The sequence below is a fragment of the Lampetra fluviatilis genome, chromosome 42 (assembly GCF_964198595.1).
Source record: "Lampetra fluviatilis chromosome 42, kcLamFluv1.1, whole genome shotgun sequence".
NCBI classification, from domain to species: Eukaryota; Metazoa; Chordata; class Hyperoartia; order Petromyzontiformes; family Petromyzontidae; genus Lampetra; species Lampetra fluviatilis.
Window position 1 is genome coordinate 1,947,014 of NC_136316.1, and position 25,210 is coordinate 1,972,223.

The following is a 25,210-nucleotide window of genomic DNA, read 5'->3' on the forward strand; positions in this document are numbered from 1 at the left end:
GTTGTGCTTCCCGTACCAATGTTTAACATATTATACCCACTAATGTGAATGTATGTATGTTGAACTTCTTTCGCATCGTACGTAGCCACTCGTGCTGCATGGAGGTACGCGGGAAGGACAACAAACGAAACACAAAAAGCAGTTCTCAAGAAATGCCTTTTCAATCTAGACCGCATACTCATTCAGAGTGTTGGCCACCCCGAATCCAGGATCGCATTCTCATAATCCAAGGAAATGGAGTTGGGATGTGGTGCCCGTGCAATATTTAGAGTTCCACGATGCTCTCTCTCCTGTGGAAGTCCAGGGGCATTGTTTACGCATTAAATGCGAACGTCGCACGTGATGGTGAACCTGCATGCACGCACGCACGCAGGCAGTTTGACATTTGACAAAAACAAAAAGCTCAACTTTGACTTTTGACCCTGCATCTGGCGGTGCAGTTTTCCCGCTTCTGCAAAATGGGAAATATCTGGTCACAGCATAGGGTCTTTTTATTTGCGAGACACCGCATCAACAATCTAAGTGTGTGACTCGTCCGAGGTCCACGGTCTCTCTCGGCGACAGTCGCTGCGTAAAGGCCGCACGGAGGCGGCGCTCCCACGCTTTGTGTTTGGCGGCGCTAATGAGGAAACGTAACGTAATAGGGTCTTGCTTTAAAGCTTTCGTGACTGCAGGGATTCATCTTCTTGGTTCTTTCGGTAAAGTCACATAGAAGGGAAATAATAAAATAATAAAAATAAAACATAATAAAATACAATTCTCACGACGTTTCGGCCACAACGCAAGCAGCCGCCCTCAGGTGAAGAACAGGTCTGTCGGAATGACGCTGTCTTCCCGACAGACCTGTTCTTCACCTGACGCTGTCTTCCCGACAGACCTGTTCTTTACCTGAGGACGGCTGCTTGCGTTGTGGCCGAAACGTCGTGATAATTATTTTATTATGTTTTATTTGTATTATTTTATTATTTCCCTTCAACGTGACTTTACCGAAAGAACCAAGAAGAGGGGTTTGCTGTCTTGGCGGCGGATCAGATGCAGAACGAATGCTGTTGTTAGACCTCCCCGTCCTTTGCAATGGCAGATGGAAAAAAATCACCTGGCCTCCACAGTGAGCGCCCGTAATGCAGAACGCACGGAGTGAGCTCTCCCTTGCCTGGGGAATGATTCCAGCACACGCAGGGCAGACATTCTACACACACACACAAAAAACCGAAGATCAACTGGATTCCATCAGAGGTTAATTATTTGGCGGCGCTCTGTTATTATAAATCATTCTGAGGAAGATATTTTAAAACGCACATTAAATCAAGCTTCTGCATTAGTGTCATGTTCAGATTCATGTACCTCAGCGCAGTATACGAACGTAATATCTGCAGAGGTATGCCCATGCCTCGCTCTCGGTCTCCGATAGATGTCTGCTCATGGACTGTTTTTCATTGATCCTGCGCTGCTTGCTAATCCATAGAATTGCCTTTTGTGCAGTCATTTCTTCTGGCTTATTGTGGCCTACATTTAATTTGTTTCCCTCTGGTCCAAACTGCCCATTTGGGCATCAAGCATAGTTCAAGACAAATATCCCCCGTGTAGCCTTGACAGACTGTAGGAGCAAGTGCTGTTAGCGAGCACCTATGAAGGCCGGCAAGGCACACAGGGGATGGGTGGCCAGCACCACGCCCGGCCGCCTTTGTCTCCCTAGTGGCGATGTTTACACACCACACCGGGTATTCATTTGAGGCCCAGGACCGCTTCAGATAATCGTAAATGGTGCTGGCTGTGAGCAGGAATCGAACCCAGGTCGCCAGATTTGCAGTGCGGTGAGCTAACTGCTACACTACCGCTCCCCACACACATGCCTCATCATCGGCGGTGGAACCCTTTTTACAAGTTGGGGGCGTTAATTGACATCGCAACGCTGTTGAGGGGAGGGTGAGCGCTACTCTAAGTTGCAAACAACCGGGACATACCACAGCAAGAAGAAAAAGAACTCGCGATGCCAGCCGAGGAGGTGAACCACATGTAAATCCTTTGTCTCGAGCAGTGTATTGTTATTATTGTTGTTGTGCAGCTGACAGAAACTGCTACTTTTAATGTCCTGGTACGACTCGCAGAGTTCCCAGGGCAGCACCTACCTAAACAAACAAAAGAGAAAACAATCCCCGGAATACCAGGACAGATGACACCACTAATGAGTGGTGGGCGGCAGTAGTGGCCAAGAGACGGGGGGCTAAGGTAACGCCAAAGATCGTGAGTAGGGAAAATACATCGGTGGTCTTGGATGTGGGGCGCTGTGGGTGATTAGATAGGACACGGGGCGGCTGAATTGAATTTGGCAAACATCACGGCTCTGAAATCTTGCTTGAGCGATGCTGTTTGCAACTTCGGCGTTCTACAATACGCATCATCTACTTGCCATCATCATCACCATCGGTCATGATCCACTCAAGCTCGTACATCTTATGGAGCAGCCTTTCTCAATGCACCTTCCTGTAAACCGCAGAGATACCTGGCCAGCTGCGTCGTCACTATACCTAACCCTGGCCTTGAGCATGCATCCATCACTGGGTCAGACAGTACGCTCTTTTTTTCTTTTGCTACTCTTGTGCAATAGGGCCTCTCAAAATTGTGCCGATGCCAAATGAGGTGTCGGTTCAGCAATTCCCTGCACTCCTGCGCTGTGTTCTAATGGCTACAGACAACAGCGTCAAGGTTGTCATCCTCCACTGCACAGCAGATCCTTCAGCAGCTTCCACCGTGAATTGAACTTCCTTCATTTCGATGGCGCGATGCGGCATTCTTCAAGAAACCCCAGAGGTGCCAGGCGAATTGCGGCGGTATGGCATCCGGGCGCACTTGAGCCACAAAGCCACTCTGATCGTGGGGATGCGGCATTCAAATCGTATCCTCTTTTGTGTGCGTGTGTGTGTGTGTGCGTGGGGAGGTGGTGGTGTGGAGGGTGGGGGTTCTTTTGTGAATTACAGTCGATGACACCTTCATATGGAATTTTGTCCCCGGTGTGTGCGCGCGGGGAAGTGGGCACGCACCGCATGATTGACACCGTCTGTGTGCCCGTATGCCCCTTGGGGGGTGGGCTGTGAAAATGTTGCTGTCAATTTTAGACCTCTCGCTTCATCTCGGCCGCAATTTCTAAAGCAGTGCCACTTGGTTTAAAAAACAAAATGAGTCCCTACACTTTGCGTACGTACGTGTGTCTGCGTGTGTGCGCTCTTGTACATTTTCAGCAGTGCCCATATGTACACCATGTGTGTGACGTGTACATTGGATTACATGTAGACCTCTTTATCAATCCACTGCTGGATGACGGCCTCTTCATGCCACTATTCCACTCCTGATCCCCCCCCCCCGCGTCTGGGTGGTCTAGGGGGGTAGGGCCAGGAGAGGGCGGTGGACTGGTCCAGATTTCTTTGCTTCCATGACCCATTGTTGGTCGCTAGGTTAATCTTAACAATTAGCAATTCCCCTGAGGGTCACAGAACGTGATGCAGAGAGAGATCTTGGGGCGGGCGCCACCACCTGCCTTCTCCTGCCCACTAGCCATGAGCCTCATCGTCGTCTCTGCATATCAGAGCGAGCGTGCACGGGGAGAGGGGTGTTGGGAAGGGAGGGTTGACCGGCGCAGATATCTCCTTGGTTCTTTCGGTAAAGTCACGTAGAATGGAAATAATAAAATAATACAAATAAAACATAATAAAATAATTCTCACGACGTTTCGGCCACAACGCAAGCAGCCGTCCTCAGGTGGAGAACAGGTCTGTAGAGAAGACAGAGTCTGAATGACACACCCCAGGCTTGGAGCGTATATTTAAGCTGGGATGGAGGGGGGAAGAGCGCCTTGACAAAATAATTTGCATATCAAGAGGAATTTAGCATATTTATGGGAAATGCAGATATGCGATTAGTACTACTTGTGAAATGCGTAGGAGGTTTGGCGGGGGGTTTAAAGTCATATTGTGCAGATATCGTTTGCCGGTAACCGGTGATGAAACTCAACAAAAAGATATTAACTACACATATTTGTACCATCTTATTTGACAGGTACTATTCTACTTCACCGAGTGTTGACATCCCCAGCGTTTAACAGTGCTGCTTCCTTCTTTGATTTAGATTTTCAGCGATGTGCACCATTGTTCTCTTTTAGCCCCCCCCCCCACCGTTCCATTCCCTGGCTACCACATTCAGATAAGCCCCCCCCCCTCCCCCTTAACTTGTATTTAAGAGCTTGTCTCTTGGATTTTTCCTCACTTGATACAGTAAATTTAGCTGTGACAGTCCCACCTGATGACGGAGACTTGTGTTGCCTCCGAAACGTCGTGATTTATTCTTTTATTTCTATTATTTTTATAATTTATTTTTATTTTTTTACCTACGTGACTTTACCGAAAAAACCTAAGAGTATGAATCCTTGCAGTCACAAAAGCTTCAAATCTAGGATCAAACTCAAGTTGCCTTGTTCGTAGCGCCGTGCACAAACTGCTGCACCACCACTCTACTGCACGTCGAGTGTCTATACTGTGAAGAAAACAAATTCTTCCCCACACCCGTCTCTCCCTCTAAGTTTCTGCTTTCGCGTAAATGAAATCCCCCGTCTTCCCCGCTGTGATCGAATAACGAGGTCGCCTTGTGTTGTGTGCACAGAATTGAGATGCGTTCATTTTGGGACAAAGTTGCCTCTCGGGGTCCCCGAGGCTAAATAACCTTCACTCTGAGATGTTTGTTATATTTTGGCTATAATATCAATGCAATTGTTATTTTCATCTCGGTGGGGGTAACTTAAAACGTGGCTATTGACAGCCACGTAGGGTTTCTGTTATTGTTGTAAATGTTGGCATACAATTACTAGAGGGCCCAACAACAAATAAGGTATCAACGTCAAAGGTGCAGCCCTGCAATTGCTTGCTCATGCCACTGCTGGCAGAACAGCCTCTTTCTACCGCCAGTGGCGAGAGGGCCCCATTAGAGGCTCGCCCGGTCTAATCCAACACTGTGGAGGCAGTGAGGGTTGGTGAATCGCACCGATGTTGTGATACTCCATTCTCGTGGGCGTCGAGGTGCCATACCCTGGCTTGGCAGGAGAATGCGGTACAGCAAGCATGTGGTCTCCACCTGTTCCGACTGTGAGGGATAGAGGTTTGCCCCCTCGCATGGGCAGATTTTCCCTGGGAGCTCCAGTTTCCTCTGACATATAAACGTTCATTGGTCGATGACACATTTACATAAAGAGGATGGCAGATCTTGGACAATTGTTGACACCAGCGCATCGCTTCGCTGCTTTTTGCTGCTTGTGGTTCCTCGTACGGTCTCTCTCTCTCTTCGAGAGCGCCCCCAACTTGCTATTGTGTCGCGTGCCTGTGTCCGTGCGCGTGCAGGCGTGGAGTACTGCCTGCGTGAGATCGGCGTGTGCGAGCCCATCCCCCAGAGGACCACGGGTGGAGTGTGCGACCCCATGATGGCGGGCGTCGTCTGCGACCCAGGGCAGCAGGTAATGGGCTGGCTCCTTCGTCAGCCGCCACGGACGCCGTGGTCTCTCGCCCCGTAGCCCCCACGTGCCTAACAGGGGTGGCGGGCTCTGGTGCTCGCCTACCCAAGTGCTAGCCAAGTTCACCCCCTGCTTAGCTTCTGGCATCGGACTAGATCGGATGCGTTCATGGTGATTTGGTCGCAGGGAATTTAACAGAAAAAAAGGCAGGTGGTTACAACGCTTTTGCCTGTTTAACTCTGCCACGTAAAGCGAAAGGAGGTAAAAAATCACATTCTATACATTTTCATCCTTCACATTTCACTCCACATGCTGGGAGCGTCTTCGGCAACCTTCGTGCCGAAAAACACGCGGTTCGCAACCACCCTAAAACACGCCGGAGCATTACGCAGCACCACCGGGGAAGCCTCCGCAGGTGGCGTTGAGTTCACGCCGTTGATGTTTCCCTTCCTGGCCGGCCCGCAGCTGCAGCACAGCGGGTACACCCCAGACGTGAGGCTGGCCCGGATGAGCTACGGAGCCGACGTCGCGGCCTCGGACTCCGACACGGAGACGGAAGAGACGCTGCCCTACGAGCATGAGCCCCGGGGCGGGCGCGCCCGCGACGGGAAGCCGGACGGCAACCCCTACCCACCAAGCCGCGCCAACTCCGTCCTGACGCTTACCGACACGGAACACGAGAACAACAAGTCCGACACCGAGACAGGTACCCCGCACCGCCGTGGCAACACACGGTCGGGCAGTGCCCCCCCCCCGCCCCCCCCCCCCCGGTGGTTGAATGGATTGCGACGATTTGGTTTGGGGGATCGCAAATCAATGATCAGAGTATTGTTTTTTGTTTGCATTTGACTGCAAGTATTGTGGTTAATGTAAGCATGATTCCTTGCAAAAGGTGTCAGTTTTGTTGCCAGAAAAAAGGGGAAAAACCCTATTAGTATATTTTGGTACTGGTTTTCCCCCTATTAGTATATTTTGGTACTGGCAAAGGAGGTCCCATGATGTAGCTGCTCACCCCGAGCTCTCATTACTCTGGTAGTGCGTTGTCTTTGAACTGTGCGCCTTTTGGCGTCATCTGGTCGAACACCATGAGACTAGGCTCTAAAGAAAGCTGTCTCTGGTGTGGACCAATCAGTTTCAAGGACAATGCATAAATTATCAGAGTATTGTTTTTGTTGCATTTGACTGCAAGTATTGTGGTTAATGTAAGCATGATTCCTTGCAAAAGGTGTCAGTTTTGTTGCCAGAAAAAAGGGGAAAACCCCTATCAGTCAATTCCAGGATTGGTTACTTTTTTGTTCAATATTGCCGTGAATGTAGTGCCGCCTCCCGTGGATGCAATGGGACACGCGAACAATCACCAACAACATGCACAGGTCTAAAGAGAACCGACGCTTACTCACGCAATTCAATCCAAGCATCGTGAGCGTCACAATCTGTGTATTCATAACGGTCACCCACGTGCTCCGAATGTAGGTAATTTGAACACCATTCTGGTGACCAGCACTCACAATTTTGGGGCACTGTTTCACCCGGCACTTTTAACTTTCACCCAAGTGTGACCAGATGCTCGAGGGGTAGAAACTATCCGAGGCACAATCAGTGGCCCCAACTAAATCGTACATCACATTTAAGGGGGAGTGCAAACCGTTTGGATGACACGCCAAAAATCTTAATTAAACTATTTCAGGCCCACCGAGCTATATAGCTCTTCTTCAGAAGCGATCTGGACTCAAATTATAGCTCAACGAAGTGGATTATCATCAGGCGCAAATTTATAGCGGCCAAATACTGTGAACGCACGTTCATTCTAATTGTAGATGGAAAAGCCAGTAGATCCGGAGAAAAATCCACACAACCACAGGAAGAACATGCAAACTCCAAATATTCTGCAGGTGTCAGGGTTGGGATCGAACCCACGACCTCCTGTATACCAGGCGAGGAAGTTAACATCTCACCACCGCGGCGCCCTCATACTTTGAGAGAGGTGCTTGTCACTGGCACAGAATTAACCTCTGCACAGAAACCTTGCGAATGTGTCATTGATTGAAATGCGGAGAGGCATCTCAGAAGGACGGGTACGGCCTTGCGTATTGCGTGGAGTTTTAGACAGCGCGGGGGAGCAGGAATCCTGCCTGAATTACTCTCATGTAGGCTCAATGGCCACCTGTCTCGTTACGAAAATGATATTCACCTGCGATGGGTTTTTTTTTTTTACAAAGAGGTGTAAAGTCTGTTGCCGATTAATGTTTGTACAGGTTTTTTTCTTTTTAAACAGAGTGCGCATAAATATCTCTCATTCTCAAACCGCGAAGTAACCACGTTTCAGTAATAGCTCTTGAGGCAAACAGTCACCATGTTTCAGTAATAGCTCTTGAGGCAAACAGTCACCATGTTTTAGTCTGCGAAGAGACTTTCTCCAGTTTTTAAATGGAACTGATTCTGACGGTGAAATCTTGGGTCTGAAAAAAATATTTTAATGCATCGATTGACCTTGTTTTAGTCTCCGAAAAGACTTTCTCCAGTTTTTAAATGGAACTGATTCTGACGGTGGAATCTTGGGTCTGAAATTTGAACATAAGCTGTCATGAAAAAAGGAAAACCTTTCTTGTCCTCATACACTTTTATAACACCTTGCATACCGTTCCAACCCATCAAGATGAATTGAACAATTATGTAAGTGTAATAGGATTGCTTGCACCCTGAGTGCAACCTCAAGGTATGCAGACACTTACTGCGGAGCTGGCTTTGTGAGGTGTATGCAATTTGGCAGTCTTCTTCAAAGCTGTCAGTGGCATTATAAAATATTATAGGCAATCTGACCCATACGCATAAATGCCTTGAGCCCTAAAATATTAGAGGTGGTGTGCACAGGGCTTTTCCTGCCATTGCCTCGCTCGCGTAGCCAACCTTTAGCGATGCCACGCTCACACGCGTGTGCCACCCCGGCTGCCTTTATATTTCTCGAGATGGTATTTGTATTCCACACCAGACACTCAATTCATGATGAGTTCACCTAGGGGAGGTCCGGGGAGAGGCTCGCATACCATGGACGCAACCCTTGGGTGGGGATCGAACTCCAAGCAGCAGGTCCTGAGAAGGGCGATGTGTGGCACCACTGCATGTCGGAGTACATGTACACAACAACGACAACAGGAGTTGCCATTCACCCCACTCAGTGGTGGCGATGGTGCCGCAGTGCTAGTGCCAGGCTGGGTGCGCTCTGAGGCCAAGTGAATGGGGTGGAAGGCTATAAATGCACACGCACGTGCAAACACTAGAATATGCAAAGACAAGTGCTGTTGGCGAACACCTATGAAGGCTGGCACGGCACACTAGGGGATAAGTTGTCAGCACCACGTCTGGCCGCCTTTGTCTCCCCAGTGGCGATGTTTTCACACCTCACCAGGTTACTGATTTCAGGGGGAGCCCAGGACTGGTTCAGATAATTCTCACCAGTGTTCGCAGTGAGCGGGAATTGAACTCGGGTCACCGAGTTCATAGAGCAACGCGCTAACCACTACACTTGCACTCCACATGCACACACGCGCTCACACGCACACATGCATAAACTCACTGGGACAGTCAATATTAGTAAGCATTAAGTTAATATTAGCCTTTCGTATGGATGTAGAGTGGATGCAGCAATGCAGCGGCACACCCCATCCTTGTTTTGCCATTGACCTACAGCCTATAGAGTGCTCTTACATTGCCGTGGCGTGCGAATATTAACTACGGCAAACAAAGAGTTCACGGTGAAGTTACTGAGGTGCATCGTCCACCTTTGTTTCCCGTGACGGAAACAAATGGCCGCAAGACGCAGTGCTCCAAGGGTGGTTGCCTTCCCATTACGTAAGATGCAGCAGCTCGCACGAGGTCCCGAGCATCACCGTTGCCAGTGCCAACAGCGCGCGCGTGTGCCACCCCGAACAACGGTGCGGTAGGGCGCGTAGCGCTCGGAGTTACGTGCGTTTGGGAACGGCAGAGAGTAGTGGAGTGCACCAAGATGCATTGTTGCCCTGTACTGCTGCTATGCTCTCCCCTTCCCCGACCAGCATCGTTACGAACTCGACACGGACCAGCACGATGGTGTACGGTCAAGTCACCTTATTGACAAACTTTGCACGGTGGGGGCGGGAAGGGGGGGTGGACAACTGATCTAGCAGTGGGTTTTGCGTGCAGATTGTACAGCTGAATAAAGCATGCTATTCAATTCTAGATTTGAAGCTTTCGTGACTGCAAGGATTCATATTCTTAGGTTTTTTCGGTAAAGTCACGTAGGTAAAAATTTAAAATTTTAATTAAGGAAACGTCGTGATTTTTATTTTATTTTTACTTTATTTTACTTTCATTAATTGTAATTTTTTACCTACGTGACTTTACCGAAAAAACCTAAGAACATGCTATCCAAATGAAGGCAAGCTGACCGGCACATTGTGAGAGACACAGAATCGCGGACCTAGGCTGCGTCTCTTGAATCACTCCGCAGGCACACGCCGCACACACACACGTGAGTGAGAGCGGGGATGCCGCGCCTGACGTATAATTGCCGGACCCCCTTGAGGTGCGGCGGAGGCTCTGTTGGTTAGCAGAAACCTCTTTGTAAACATGAGGATGTTGCGCGGCTAAGTGACCCTAACAGCCTCTGGTATTGCTGCGCAATATCTGGGCGAAAATTAAAGCAAAATGAGCAAATAAATAAATAAGCTGCTGGTTATTAATGTGACATCGTAGCCTATGGCACCCTGCACCAAGCTTAGGTGTAAACTCGCTGTCCGTAGACTTCATAAAGTAAGCGTTTGATTATTAAAGCGTTGCATTGGGTATTCGTGTGGGCAATAAAGGTAACGGTGTAATCCCTGCAATTGCTCGCTCACATCACTGCTGGGAGAAGGGCCTCCACGAGACAGAGCTGTAGTGTAGGGCATGAGGTCTTCTCTTCCATTCTGGCCAGACATCATTGGATCACGTGGAAGAAAAATCCACACTTCACCTCACGGTACACAACTTTCCCTTCTGACCGACTGTGATGTACCAATTTACACTGATTATATTGGAGAGAGGCCTGGGGGAGTTTCGAAATTTGTCCCGTGTCAACTGGCACGCCGGGAGACGGAATCGAACTGGCGACCTTCACATTCAAAGTCGAAGTGTGCTCACCATTACAATGCGGCAGCGTTCCATCGGTGTTGGGAGTCTGGGGTAGCACACTGAGATCCATTAAATAGCACCAGTGCCACTTAGCGGTTGTCTCCTAGAAATATTAATGTGATGCACATGCTTTGTTACGTAGATGTTGAATGCCACCATCTCTGTGGTCGGTATTGCCCCATGTAGGTTTGCCGCTGGAAGGTCGCGTGTGTTTCTATTGCGGAATAAATAGCGCGGCAACTTACATTTCACTTCCTACGTGAGGGAGACGCGTTCATTCGTTTGAAAACCCCGCAACATTTTCGACACAATATTTTAAGCATAATCGAGAAGTTAACACCATAATATTGCCATGGTGGATTTGTACAAAGCCGGTATTCCAGTGTCTATTTAGAAAATTTCAACACAGCCAAGCTGTACCTGCAAAAGGAATTGTTCACAATTTCAAATTGAAATGCGCAGATGATCAGGGAGGCAGGCAGAGATCAATTCTGAATCTTAATTGTGCCAACAATGAAAACCTTGCATTTGTCAAAAATGTTAATGCTGACACCACTCAGCTCTACGAACACCGGCATCATTCATCTGTGGCATGTACAAGTCTAAAGGGTGGCACAGTGGTAACGCTCGTGCCTCAGCAAGCAGGCCAGGGTTCGAATCCTGACTGGGGCAACTTCCTGTGTGCAGTGTGTATGTTGTGTTCCCCTGCTCTGCATGGGCACAGATAAAACAAGGCACGTACAATGAAACTAATATTGGCCAAACACCCTAATACTAAACATTACCGTACCGACAATTTACTCGATTGTGGTTGCACATAGCGACATCATCATCATCATCATCCCCTACTGAGAGAACTTGGCAAGGCCCTCATGACAAGTCTCTATTCTCAGCGAGGCTTTCCTGGGTAGACAGGCGAAATAAAAAAAAATGTACGCAATAAAATCAAGCTGCCTCCGAACATTTTTTTAACTATTCGGCGCTACGCCCTGCAGGCCCGACCAATAAACATCGTGATGTTTAATTCCACCGGAGCCTCGTGACTATCCCGTACACTTCCAAGGGGCCTGGTCTCGGCATCCAGATGAGATGATGCCCTCTGCTGTTGAATTTGACTCTGTGTGGTGTAACTGGGGGAAGGGCGGCGCAAGGGGGGGTTCATTTGCTGCTGAATAATCCCAAGCCAAGTGTAAGGTTACCAACCAACATGACTCCGGCGAGTGGTTCCACTTGATTGATGATCTTGAGTGCCAAGTGCTCGTAGAAGCAGTCGATCTTTCATCAGCGGCCAGGCATAACTTCAGATTTGTACGATTTGGTATTTTTTCCATAAGGAATGATGAAGGGAAAAAATGTTGTCTTGGAATTGCACCATTTCTTTGAAAGATGTATTCCGTGTATTTTGAGCGAGCTTCAAGTGTGTTGCATGTATACAAGATGACTACATCTGGAATTACGTCTGAACTTAACGGAATGCATTTAAAAAATGATAACAGCCTGCGTAGCAAAACGTATAAACAGTTATTGTTTAGGGGTCTTATTTGGCATTTTCTCTTCCTGAAGCGTTTCCTTGATTAACTTGAACACAATTACAATACCAACCCAACATTTTTTTGGAAATGTAATGTCCTCATAGCTTTTATGACAGCACTAAACTGTCGACTTTTTTCAAAACCTGGTGAACGTGTCGGCGACATCTTAACGTTTCCAATTGGATTAAATAATCGAGGCACTTGTGTTTTATTATTTAACTTAACAATGTGTGCGAGAAACCCTTACACTGAGCCAGACAGATGGACCATGACAATAAAATTAATAAATGATGACAATCTGGTTTATTGAGCAGCATGCTCATTAAACTCCCAGTTTGTTCAGTTTGGGGGATTGGAAGCCCTCTCTTTAGATGGCAATGAATTAACTCTAATAGCACGTAACACAAAATGACAGCAACGAATTCATAGATGTCATATCCTGCTGTGTTTTCACGTGCCTCTTTGGAGCATTGTGTGAATCCAAATGTGCTGTGTTGTAGATCAGAGGTGGTCAATCCAACGTGCTTTATTACTTGCACAGTTGGACCGATATCTCATCCTCTTGTGCCATGTAAGCCGTGCGTACAAGTCCTGTTTGTGCTCTATCGAAGGTTGTGTGTTCGGAGTTCGTTGCGTGGCTTCACGCGTGCTTACTGAGCAAACACCTACTCGTATGTCTGCCGTGAAGGGTACTCGACACTCCGTGGGAGGTTACTCGTTGCATTCTCCTGTACCAATCGTCTGGCATTCCCTTACTCCTACCATCCGTGCTATCTACTCTCTGCCCCTGTTCAAGTCCAGGCTCAATAACTTTATTTATTCCTCCGCCTATGACTAACTGCCTATCCACATGTAAATAAATAATATATGCCCAATGTTCCTGTATAGCACCTCGAGATGTGGTTGCATTTATACGCTGTGTCAATCCACATTCGTGTCACCCACTGCATTGTGCTCGCGAAGGTTCCCTGTAAAGCGGTGGGAATGCTTGCCACCACGAGCAGGCGAGGCGCTCTAATTTATCTGGGATTTAAAGTAAAACCTGCCTTCTGCAAGTGCCGGACATTCAGACGTGTCCGGCTGGGGCACACACGAGTAAATGTACGTGTAAATGCCGCTCCGTGTGGATAACTTTCGTGTGTTTGGTTTGCCGGACAAATTATAGCACGTACTTCTGAAGAGTGGCTTTTTGGAATTTTGAACATGTGCCTGTAACCGATCCGGTGAGAGAGTATAATATTACTGTGACCCGGGTCTGCCAGTTGTCAGGTAGACAGGTGCTTGGGGTATTAGGTGTTTGGCTGTAAAACCACAATGTTTCTCTATAAAACATGTTAGCGGCTAACCTTGCTTGTCGCATTGAAGGGAATGGCTGTACATAACACCCATCCATTGAAGCAACAACCACGTGTCGTCGTTTACTGAAGGATTTAGTGAATTTGCATTGCCCCTCGTGATTGAATTTGTCTGGTCTTTCACTGCGCATGCCTTCTACGCACAGAATATACGACTATTATTTTTGCAGTGTTGTTTTTTTAATGCATGTCCAGAAAAAAGTATCTCCTGTATAGCCTTCAGCAGCGCTGTCGCGCTGGCTGTGAGAGCGAGTACAGTGCCTACGAAGACAGGAACGACCCAAGAGGGGGTGTTGTGGTCAGCACCAAGCCTGCCACCTTTTTCTCCCCCCGTGCCGATGTTCGCACACCGTACACACGGGCACCAAAGTTGGGTCGACCTCAAGGGGAGGCGCAGGTCCAGTTAAGATTTTGCGCCACTGTTATTGGTCGTGAGCGGGAATCGAGCGCTGATCGGCGGGTTCTTAGCGCAGTGCGCCATCGCTCCCCACGTGCCCTACGTGACCACATACCACGGGGCTCGCTGTTTATCTAAGCCGGTACTCCAGTTACATAGTAATGCCCTGTTGAGTAATGGATTGTGCAGGCTTATCAGGTATTGGTACAGATGCATTGCTTCAATATTCAACACAACCTGCACAAGGGCAGTGACGTGCCCTAGCCTTAGCACATTCACTGCTTGTTCCACAGGCTCATGGTTCGAATCCAAGCGGCTGCCCTGGTTATCACTGCAGGTGTATTCATACCACATACCACATACAATGCACTGTCTGCTCCACAGTGGATGCTGAAGATCCCCTGATATAATTCACAAGAGTAGGCCATATGGTGTGCCGGTGTTAGGGTCCCAATTTGCTCAATTCGAAATTACCCATAAAATATTGAATTGCCCCCTGCCCATTGTCAGCCTAATACCCTGGGTTTCTCCTACAGAGTTCTCATCTTGTAAGACAAAATTGACTTGAAAAGTCCGCGTACAGTTCTTCACATGCACATCCCTGTCAACCCCTTATCAGTGCCTATCTTATTACAGACCAATTCAGACATTATTGGTCACCCCGTGCCCTTATAAATCTCAACATTCATCCTACAAAGTCCCATCACAATGGAGAAACACAAACAAAGAGACAAAAAAATATTTTACTCAATTTCCCTTTACAAGAATACGGGTAAACCGTATGGGGTGGCAGGTATGCATGTATCGTAATGGTCATATGTATAGCGCATCGCGTGCATATGAGTGCGTCTCTAAACATAAGAGTTGCATAGTTATCCATTATTGTGCTGTACTATGTTCCAATGTCTATGTGCCCCGCCTTCGCCAACCCGCATGACCCAGCGTGGTGAAGTATGGCCCTATGACCCACACGGTGCTGCAAGGCCCGAATCCGGCTCATTGACAAACGGGCACGGTGCACTTATATTCATACACGTTTATTTGTATTTATATGTACTTAGATAAATTCCGTACACGCAATACGCTTCTTAAAATGTATTGCGTGATTTTTTTTGTTCTTCTTCCACCTACTGGGGCCTAATCGCTATGAAAGCCTGTTCATGTAAATGGCAAACTTTATCCAATGCACACAGGCACGGAACATTTATAATAATTTACCAACAAACCGTGTACATTCCGAGAGGGGGGAAACACGATAAGTTCTGCCCCGCAGTTTACTAATTAGATTCAGTGCACAGTCCATCGTGGCATAGTTGTGGGCAAGCAGAGGAGGATATATCTTTACTCATTTGGCATGCTAAGAAGCTTTGTAACCGTGGATTGTCAAAGTAATGAATCATCACTGGGTTGTTCAAAGCTGCACAGTAGTGTTCTGCTTTTGTATATGTATATAATTGGCATATTACTTTCATATTAATGAGTTTCACTTTTCAAATTTCGATATTTCAATCGTGAACACAAATCTGACTCGCACATTTATTTACTCCGCATTGGCAGCTCCCTTGAGAATAATCTTCTAAGATCGAGTACGCTACGCAATACGTTTATTAACTTCAACCTTCAGAGATTTTTAAAAAAAAAGGTCATTGTAACTAGGCAGAACAAAATCGTTATTTTAACTCCTCGCATGTATTCGTGACAATTATTAAAAGTGGAGCCGTTTCCCGTGCTGCAACCACGAGTGGCCTCCGTGGCGGTGATACAGAGATGCGCGCTACTGCACCCTCGGAGAGAGCGAAAGGCAGCAGCTCTGACTCTCCGTGCATTTGTGTGTGTGCGGTGGCAGGTGACGTTGCCCGCGTAAGGAACGCGTGCGCACGTACGTTGCAACGAGCATGGTTTGCAGGGAGGAAGGGATGCTTGCAGCTCATGTCCTGCCTTGCCTGGTGGGGTTAAGGTCCGCTCAGAATCCCCATTTGTTACGAGAAGAACGACTCACCGCTGGCTTAGATGTGACTGCAGCATTCATGTATGGGTTAAGGTGCAGCCCTGCAATTGCTTGCTCATGCCACTGCTGGCAGAAGGACCTCCACCCGAGCGAGCTCTAGAGGGCCCCTTTATGGAAGGCATTTGGCTTACTCTGCTATGCTGGCCAGACTTCCTGTAAGAAGTGAATCAAGTGGAAGTTACCTGCACCTTATCCCCAGCACGTGCCACTCGACGAAGTGGGGCGTACACAACTCGTACTGCTGCTGGGTGGACAGAGGCAGGTGGGGCGGGTTTAGGAAAAGTGCGTTGTGGTTTCAACTGTCGCATCGGCAGATCCCACGGAACCGGCGACCTGAATTCAGCGTTCAGCGTGACAACCGTTACACGACGCCCCATGATTCCTCTCTCCAAAGAAGAAAAAAAAAGCGCGTTCCTTGCGTGGCCTCAGCTTGGCCTTATTTGGCTAAGTCCCATGCGGCGTGCTGACCGGTAAATCACATGGGTAAATCACTGGAGACCCTGCGCACTTTTAAGAGAGGAAGTTAATGCGTGTGGGTCATGTCTGTGAAGCTATAGGTTACACATTGTTCGTTAACTTTGATGCACATTTAATTATTAGAGGGTGTTATTACGATGTATGAATGCTATTTCAACGTGAACACTTGGGGAGAGAAAAACATTATAAACTGATGAGTTATATTATTAATATTTGCACGTTTTTAACAATATTGTTGGCAAAGGAGGCAACAGTAGGCATAGTGTTTCACACCCTGCACTGTGAAACCTGCCACCTGAGTTTGATGCCCCATCACGGCTCTAATCAGTGGCGAGTGACGTCCGAATCGGTCATTGACCCCCTCCATCACAAAACCACAAACTGATCAGTGTGGTAAAGTTCGCTAGAATTGTTTCCATGACTGACGCGGGCATAGGGACCTTCATCCAGCAGAGCATTTACAAAGGGCTGCAAATCCAATGCAAATCGTATTGTCGACGAGGTTGTTTGTAAATCACAGGCATATGCGGTATTGATGGAAAATGTACACGTTTATGATATGAAACCCTTTCAGATTTCCGAGAGTAGCTGGACAAATTTCATACAAAGTTATTTTATAAAACATTAGGATGTTTTTTTTTCATTTTGCTTGCTGTAGTGTGGCTAGAAGTAAACTTTTAAATAGTAAAGGTGCAGCCCTACAAATGCTTGCTTACACCGCTCCTGGCAGAAGGACCACCACTGGAGGGAGTTTTTCAGACCCCTGCAGAGAGGGTTTATTTGGCCTACTCTTCCACGCTTGCCAGGTGTCTAGGAAGAGTCCACACAATTTGGGCCACGACACGCAATCCGCCAATGAATTAACTGTGGTGCACCCATTCATGCTGCTGGCTCTACAGAGGCAGTATTATTTAAAAAGCCTGCGCATCGTTTCAACCCATTGCTGGCTGGGAGATTGAACCGGTGACCTCTGGATTGCAAGTCCAGCGTGCTAGCAGCATCCGGCATCAATGGATACATGCCACGTTCACTCGGATTGGGGCCATGATGGCGATAAAAGTGCAGCCGTTCACAAACGACGGCAGGAAAAAGTAGAAGTGCAAAAGCATTAGAAAAGCAGCTATACCATGGAGATTGACCTCCGGATTGCAAGTCCAGGGTGCTAATGTTTACATTAGGAATACATGCCTATGTAAAGTTTATTTTTAAAAATATATTTTTGCCATGGTGCCAGTATAATGCAACATGTTGCATGCAGCTAATTTGCTTGCGATGCCAGCGTACAGTGGAGCAGCACAGAGGGAGATGTAAGGGCCGCAACGGATTGGACGGCTTGTTTATCGTCCCTTGCGTGAGATGGGAAGAGTCCCGTGCTAATCTCGCATCTGCCACAGTGCCAGAGGCCAGCATTTGGGTGTTCAAGGCTGTGATGCTCAGGATCAGAGGCAAGTTTGGCGTTATGTGTGTGTGTGAGTGTGCCCTGCTGCTTCGAGAGCTCCTCGCGGAGTTTAACCCGTTTTGACTTGGTCCGTCGAGGTGTTTAGTGAACGGCGTGACAGATAGGCCGTGCCGTTTGTAATAAATGCGCGAATGTCCGTGAGCATATGCCTTCATATTTTTTCTGCTAACAAAAGACATATTTTCCATGTTTGGAGTGATTTATCTTTTTTTAAACTAATTTAATAGCAATTTCAATGTTAAATTGATAATGATCATTTATCCATGCAATTCTGTGCACTGACATCTGCAGCTTTAATAAGGCGAGTGTAGTAAAACTAAGGGCTTGCCATATGGTGGGCCCTTTTGATGCACTGCATGTGTTTGAACCTTCAGGCTAAGCAGTAACACATTTGTAATTTTGATAAATTGTTGTAGCTGTAATGTAGTCTCCATAATAATGATAACATATTTTAAAGTTAATGTGTGCCAGCGGGAATGTATTTGTACCCATGTGATAACAAACGCTTCTGGTTGATAGGTGACTTCCACCTGTTTTTTCCATGGATATTAACCTTTTGACTACAGTCAAAAGGTACATCCGATGAAACGTCCTGTCCAATACCACCATAAACTTATAATGAGCAATAGCAGAGTTTTAGCAAAAGGCATGCTTTAAAAGGAAGTGTAAATTAATCTGAGAAATGCTATGCTGCATCGCATTCCGTTTCAGAATGTCGTCTTTAGCGTTCCTCCAAACGTCCGCTTGTCATCTGCCTTCACATCTCTTAGCCACGGTTTGAAGTGCCTGTAAACCTTCATCACGTCTCCTTGTTACAAAGCTGACATGGATGAAACAAACATCGGTGGTATTTAACAATCACCGTTTTTGTCATATATCAGACTTCAGTATTTTGGGGGGGGGGGGGGGGTTGTGGCGGGGTGGAATTAAATTATATATTTAAAAAGCACACAAAAATGTAATTGTAATTTTCTGATGCGTTACGAGAGGCATTGAATTTTAAGATGAGATTTGACATCTGTGACTAGCGAGATATATAACATTTTCTTGGTTAGTTTGACCTTTTTTTAATATCTTTAGAGCTTTTTTGGTTTCAAAATGGATTCTTGTTATATTTTAACGATGCCATCGCAGAGATTTGTCAAGGGAGAGTGTCGCCGAGGTAAATGATTCCGACTCGCGTCAATAAAAGGTGTTTCTGTGGACGTTTATTACGTTTTTCTATTGGCACAAACCTGACACAAGCTGACGCGATTTTGAAAAAGTAGCACAGAAGTCTGCCCGTTTAATTCAAAGTCTCGCGTACTTTGCAGCTAATGGATTTTATGTGTTTCATACTTACTTGCATCGCACATGCTTGTCCAAAAGCTGATGTCTGTAAGTAATGGCGTTGCAGCTTTTTCTGTGACTCTTAAAACACGATGTGGAAGGCAGCGCTGAAAGGAACAATGGGGGGACAACTTTACACTCGAAGGAGAGAGTGGGCCATGCAAAAGCATTGAGACGGCAGAGAATACTGAAAGCCAGCGCTGTGGAGATTCTCGCCACCAAGACGCGGTAGGTTTAGGAATAAGTTGTACGTACGCTGTACATATTTGTTCTCGAAGCTGCCTTGGCGTGGCATCGACACAAAGCACTTGCAATTCAGAGGTTGTCAGTTTGATTTCCTGGCGTGGCAAGTTGAACCAATGGACGCGTATTTTTTTCGTCGTCTATGCGAACATCGACTGATCTCTCCGCCCATCAATCCCCGTGATAGGCTACTTCTCGTAATCGTTACAAGTGGTTTAATCAAAGGTTAATTGCAAGGTGGTCGCGTAAGTTACAGATGCACGTAGGCAGTCACGTGACTTCCAGGTCAGAGCAAGTGAGAGAAGCACGTGTTCATACTTCCAAACTCTAAAAGTTTGATTTGACTTGAACCGCACCCTGTGAACTCAGTGAGGATCACGGCCGGAGGAACGAGACGCAGTGGGGCACGGGTTACACTCGCGACACAGACTAGAAAAAAAACAAGATTTTAGCAAGGTACAAAACCTTGCTTTCTTTTACTCAAACACTACCCACGTCTTCCCACCCTAGCAGTTATAATTGGGTGCAGCACAGTTAGTCGGTCGGCAGGGTCACGTGTGGTGGGGTAAAGTGTGGACACTCCCGCCCCTTCCAAGTTGTCTGGCCCGCGTGCAAGAGGAGGCCATGTCTAATATAGAGGGGCCCTCTTGAGCTCCCCCCTAGCGGACGGATTACCTGCCAGCAGTGACGCGAGCAAGCCGATTGCAGGGCCACACCTTTACCTCCATCTTGTATACGTGTGTCATAGCCACTTTGTGATTTAATGATCTGAAATTAAGATACAGCTCTGACATTGCTTACGAGTGTCATACGTGGCGGTGTTGCTGTTGGTGCCTATTGCTCTGTGCGCTGCGCTTGAACGCTAAAGGAAGGCGATCGTAGCGTGGCCAGTATAATTCACTCATTAGGTCGGTGATGCGGAGTTTTATAAGGAAATGTAAGTGCTTTGCTTGCAGATATGACAATATTTCATGTTGATGTGTTTGACATTTGCACTTATCACCACTTCACTTGCCTGCATTAGTAACATTACAGGATTAAGGTGGGCCTGTATAATTAATACAACAAAGGACTTTGTAGAAAAAAATCCAATATTGTAATTTTTTTACTGGGAATTACACAGTCATAATCACTAAAGTGCATCGCATAAAGTTTCAGGCACTGTTCCCGAAAAGCTTTCATGGCTTTGGTAGTAAAAATGCTGAATGTAATGAGCTGCTGGCTATGTTTATATACGAGTGGGAGAGAAAAGACCTCACATCTGCGTGCACGCACACGTTTTCATTCGCCGATAATGTTTAGCAGCTTTAAATAGGTGTTGACGCCTTTGACTGTAAGATAAGTTTGCATGTATCAATTTTCTGCGCACACTTCTGCATGCATGTTGAACTTCTTTCGCGCCGTACGAAGCCAACAGCGCTAATCAAAGGTGTGGGGGAAGAACAACAGACTAAACGCAAGAAGCAGTTCTAAAGAAATTGGTTTGCAATCCGGATTTAAACGTGGCATAGCTCCAGTGCCTTTCCAATATCGGCAGGAAGAGCGTTCCAGACGGCTGCAGAAGTGCACCTGAAAAGCATGCAATGCAGTGGCCGGCTTTGTTCGAGGGCTAGTCAAAAGCCGCTGTGAGGATGATCGGCGTTTGCATGATGGTTTATGCTCCTTGATGAGAGTGTCGTGTGACATAGGCTTTCGCTACTTACATTTGCAATTGTCTAGGCGTGTCTTCTTGGTTTTTTCGGTAAAGTCACGTAGAAGGGAAATACTAAAATAATAAAAAATAAAACATGATAAAATAATTGTCACGACGTTTCGGCCACAACGCAAGCAGCCGTCCTCAGTGAAGAACAGGTCTGTCGGAAAGACAGCGTCTGAATTTGTCTAGGTATGGCAAAGCTTCTGGCTGGACATGATAAATGTACGAAGACCTTTAATAAATGCAGGGTGAGTCTTTAATGAAATAATACCCAAGTGTATTAAAAAAAAACATTACTCAGGTATACTTTTAAAAGACACCCTGTGAATTCTGAATTTGAAAACAACAACAAAAAATACGCTGCATTCATCTCGCACACACATCCTTGTTACCACTGAATTTATGTTACTTGAAACTTGGGAGTTATTAGAATTTGCTAATGTATCAATCGATTGGAGTTCGGGTGTGGCGAGGTGAATTGTGGGTACTCCTACATATTCCAAAATGTCTGTAACATGTCAAGCATGTACTGATACTTCCTATTTGTATCGCAACCTATGTGACCATGAGTGTAGCTACCATCTGCTCAAATAAACAATACATCATGGAAGAGTAGGCCAAAAACCCTCTCAGAGCACTCTCTAGAGCTCCTTCTAGTGGAGCCACTTCTACCAACAATGGCATGAGCAAGCCATTGCAGGGCTCCATCTTTACCTTTTGTTACAAAAAATTATTATATCGGCTCTCTCACTTGTGTTTAAATAAATTACCTGTCTCTCTATATAAATATTCCTCCGGTAGTATTTTGTTATTTAGTTTATTTACCAAAATGTGTGGGAAAATAACTTTGCAATTAACAATCTCCCCAGGAGTGAAGTGAGACTCGTTTTAAGCACGTCACGAACATTGCACTGGCGGCCACCTGTAAGATATTACATTTAAAATGCACCACCGGCTGTCGCTTTTTTTTCCGCAGTCATTTTCAAAATACAAAATGCGCACGAGCGGATGACCAAACGGGAGGTGAAGTGATAAAATGAACAACAACAACAACAGAATCCGAGCGGAATGTATACACACACACATTTTTTTTTTGCTAGCTTGTGCGCCCTTTTCCCCAGATACATTAACTTGCGTGCGCACACAGAGGGGGGCTCTGGATCAAAGGTTAGCGTGGGGTTCGAGAGAGGTGGCAGCCTTTGCCTTGCACACGGGGACCCAATTGGCAAAGGCAATAAAATCACTAATAACGCCAGTGGTGGGCCATTTGGCAGAAATAGCATGAGCAGCCCCCGTGTGTGAGGTCTCCGCCGACTTTGATTGCCTCCTGTGGGTGGCTCGGCCTTGAAGGGCTGCGGAGGAGTTTGGCTTGGAGGTACGCTGGCACGCGAGAACTCTCGAAGAGCCAAATGTGCTTTCCCAGGCCACGCGCCACACCAAGCGGGCACGTGGCATGGGCATCTGATTTCATGACAAATGAGCTCATTGTAATCGGCACATCTGACATCAGAAAAGTCGATCCTTCACGGCCTCCCACCTATTCTGGGATGAAATACCGCAATGGTGTTAATGCCAAGATTCAACATTTTTCTCGCCGGACAAGCGCGGAATGATAGCATACGCGCGGCACAGCGTGTGCTATTGAATGCAGTGCCCGCGATTAACAATTAGCGCCGAGATTTGTATGGAGGCCACTGGAATTGTGCGGCGGCCGCGTTGTTCGGAGAAGGACACAAAGTATCAACATCTAGATTTTGGCCTAGAAATGTTTCGCGTTGAATTTCGGAATGCGGCGGTCTCCTGGGCCGAGAGAGAGATAAAGAGTTGCATGTCCATGGTCGCCTGGCTATTTCAGTGGCACTTTTTACAAGCAGAGTGTGAAAACTGAAAGATTTAAAAACGCTGCTCAAACCACGACTGCAAACACAACGACTAAATCGATTGTCACCCATAAGCGGTATTGTTTAACCACTGTTAGTATGCGTCATCGTCAGTGGAATGCACACATCGCTCATTATTGCTTCTCATTGTACAAATTCAAACGTAGATATGAAGAATGTGGCTTTGTGGTTAAGTCTGTTATGCTTTACAATCCACCATCTGACTCGCCAATTCAAGAAACCACTATATAATTTATAGCTTTAATTTTTACTTTGAACATATTTGTCTCTATTTGTTGTCAATATATACCATATGTACGTATCATGAATGTTTTATGTTTGTTTAATTTCACATATGGTAATGCGGCTTTAATAAGCGATCTGTTGATGAACCTTTTTGTCAAGCAAAGTGGCGGCCGTTGTGTTCGACTGCTGTGTGCGATGCGGTGACGGGGCGATGGTCCTTCACGTGCTCACCAGCCTGTTCTTATATGAAGAATCATCTGCCACCATTCCATCAAGTGTTTCTACCGGGATTTCCGTGGCTTTGTTCTCATGCGGTTGTAACAATTAATTGAACTTGCGAGCGAACACACCGCCGCTGCACTGTGTCCGCTCGCCTTCTTGAAGAGAGATACCGACGCAGAGATGCGCGGAGGGCCCGCAGTCGAGCGGAAAACGCAGCCACGCGGTGAGCCGTTTGATAAATGTCTCCTCAAGCTCTGCGGTCCTCTCTCTATATTAAAATGTTGCAGTGTCATCGGCAAATTCATGAGTGTTTACACGTGGTGTTTTTATGTATTTATCAAATAATAATTGTTTACAACCCTTTGTCAATTCACTGCCTAAACTGCTACGGTCGTAGGCATTGTTTAACCATACTTCACCATTCTGGTCAGTGTAGATTGGTAATGGGGCCAAGTTGGGCAGGACGAATGCAGATAGACTTGTGACTGATGGTATCTATGGCCAGGAATTGAATTCAGGGCACTGGGATTGTAGGACAGTGTGCTAACCACGGTGACACTCTACACCCCAGTATATATATGCACACACAGATTATTTAAAAATGTATTTTTGCTTTAGAGAATATCAATATTTCATTAATATTATTTACAACACCTCGAAAATAGGATACTTTTGAGAACACTTGCATTGATAGTGATATCTTTTTAGCAAAATATTTGTGTACAAATCTTCGCACGGGCTCTTACCTCTCTGCAGTGCAATTGATCGGTGGTGTAAATAATTCAACATGACTGTAATTTATATATTTTTGTTACAAGTTCAAACGGAGCATTTAATTCTAGATATTTGGTATAAAGCCTGTCACTATTCGTAGACAACTTTCTGTTGCTGTCAGCTCTGCTGTCAGGTCTCTGAATAAACACCGTGCCTGGCGAAGACTTACTATCCATTCAGTTGAAGTGTTTTAAGCAATTAGCGGAGGGGGGAGGGATACTTAATCCATTAATAGCAATTGATCCGACTTGATTGAATTTACAGTTGTCATATTGCACCAGTGTAAACAAATCTTTTCGGCTTTAACTCGTGCTTCTTGGTCACCACTTTGGCTGCTTGATTAAGCTGCTCCAAATTGATCCCTCGAGGCTCGCGAGAGAGAATCGTTGCCAATCAGAGGGTGGGCTGGGCCACCCCCACCCCTCTTGGAGCGGGCGAGGAGGACAGGGGCTGGAGGTCCAAGCCGTGTGACATGAAGGAAGACCTTGGGGTTTTGTGGAGGGCCCGGCGTAAAGTGATACTCGTGATCAAGGGCAGAGAGTCCTTGCCAGCAGTGGGTGGTCCCACGGATCTCGAGGTGACGTGCGGCCTCAAGAAAGCGATGATGAAAAAGTGGGGGGAAATGACATCGGAATGTAACATTCAGCAATATTTTTACAACAATCTTCACGAGGGTCAAGGGGGCATTGATTGTTGTGGAAATGGCATGCCGGACCCATTTCATCTTCCGTGGGCTTTGGGATTTGTCTGGCTTCTGCTACCAACCAGGAACTGTCCGTAAAGGGTGTTTTGTACGGTCAGGCCTGTTCCTCCCAGCGTAACCTCCATCATGTGTTGACGTTTGCCGAAAATTGCCCAAGCAGGCGGCATTAAAACCACGGAACAAAGTTGTGTGTGGGACAGAAGAAGGGAATTGTAAACAAAGTAACCCCGTGTGAAAAAAACATAGC

At 46.7% G+C, this 25,210-nt stretch overlaps 1 protein-coding gene across 15 annotated transcripts in view; it reads left to right on the forward strand.

Moving 5' to 3' along the window:
- The window catches only part of LOC144946632 (teneurin-4-like), a 416,480-nt gene that overhangs the window by 155,067 nt on the left and 236,203 nt on the right, over nt 1–25,210 (forward strand). For all 15 annotated transcript variants that reach the window (XM_078875662.1, XM_078875670.1, XM_078875671.1 and 12 more), the window contains 2 exons: nt 5,385–5,497; nt 5,960–6,200. In XM_078875662.1, coding sequence (XP_078731788.1) covers nt 5,385–5,497; nt 5,960–6,200 — 354 coding nt within the window. The remainder of the gene's footprint in view (nt 1–5,384; nt 5,498–5,959; nt 6,201–25,210) is intronic.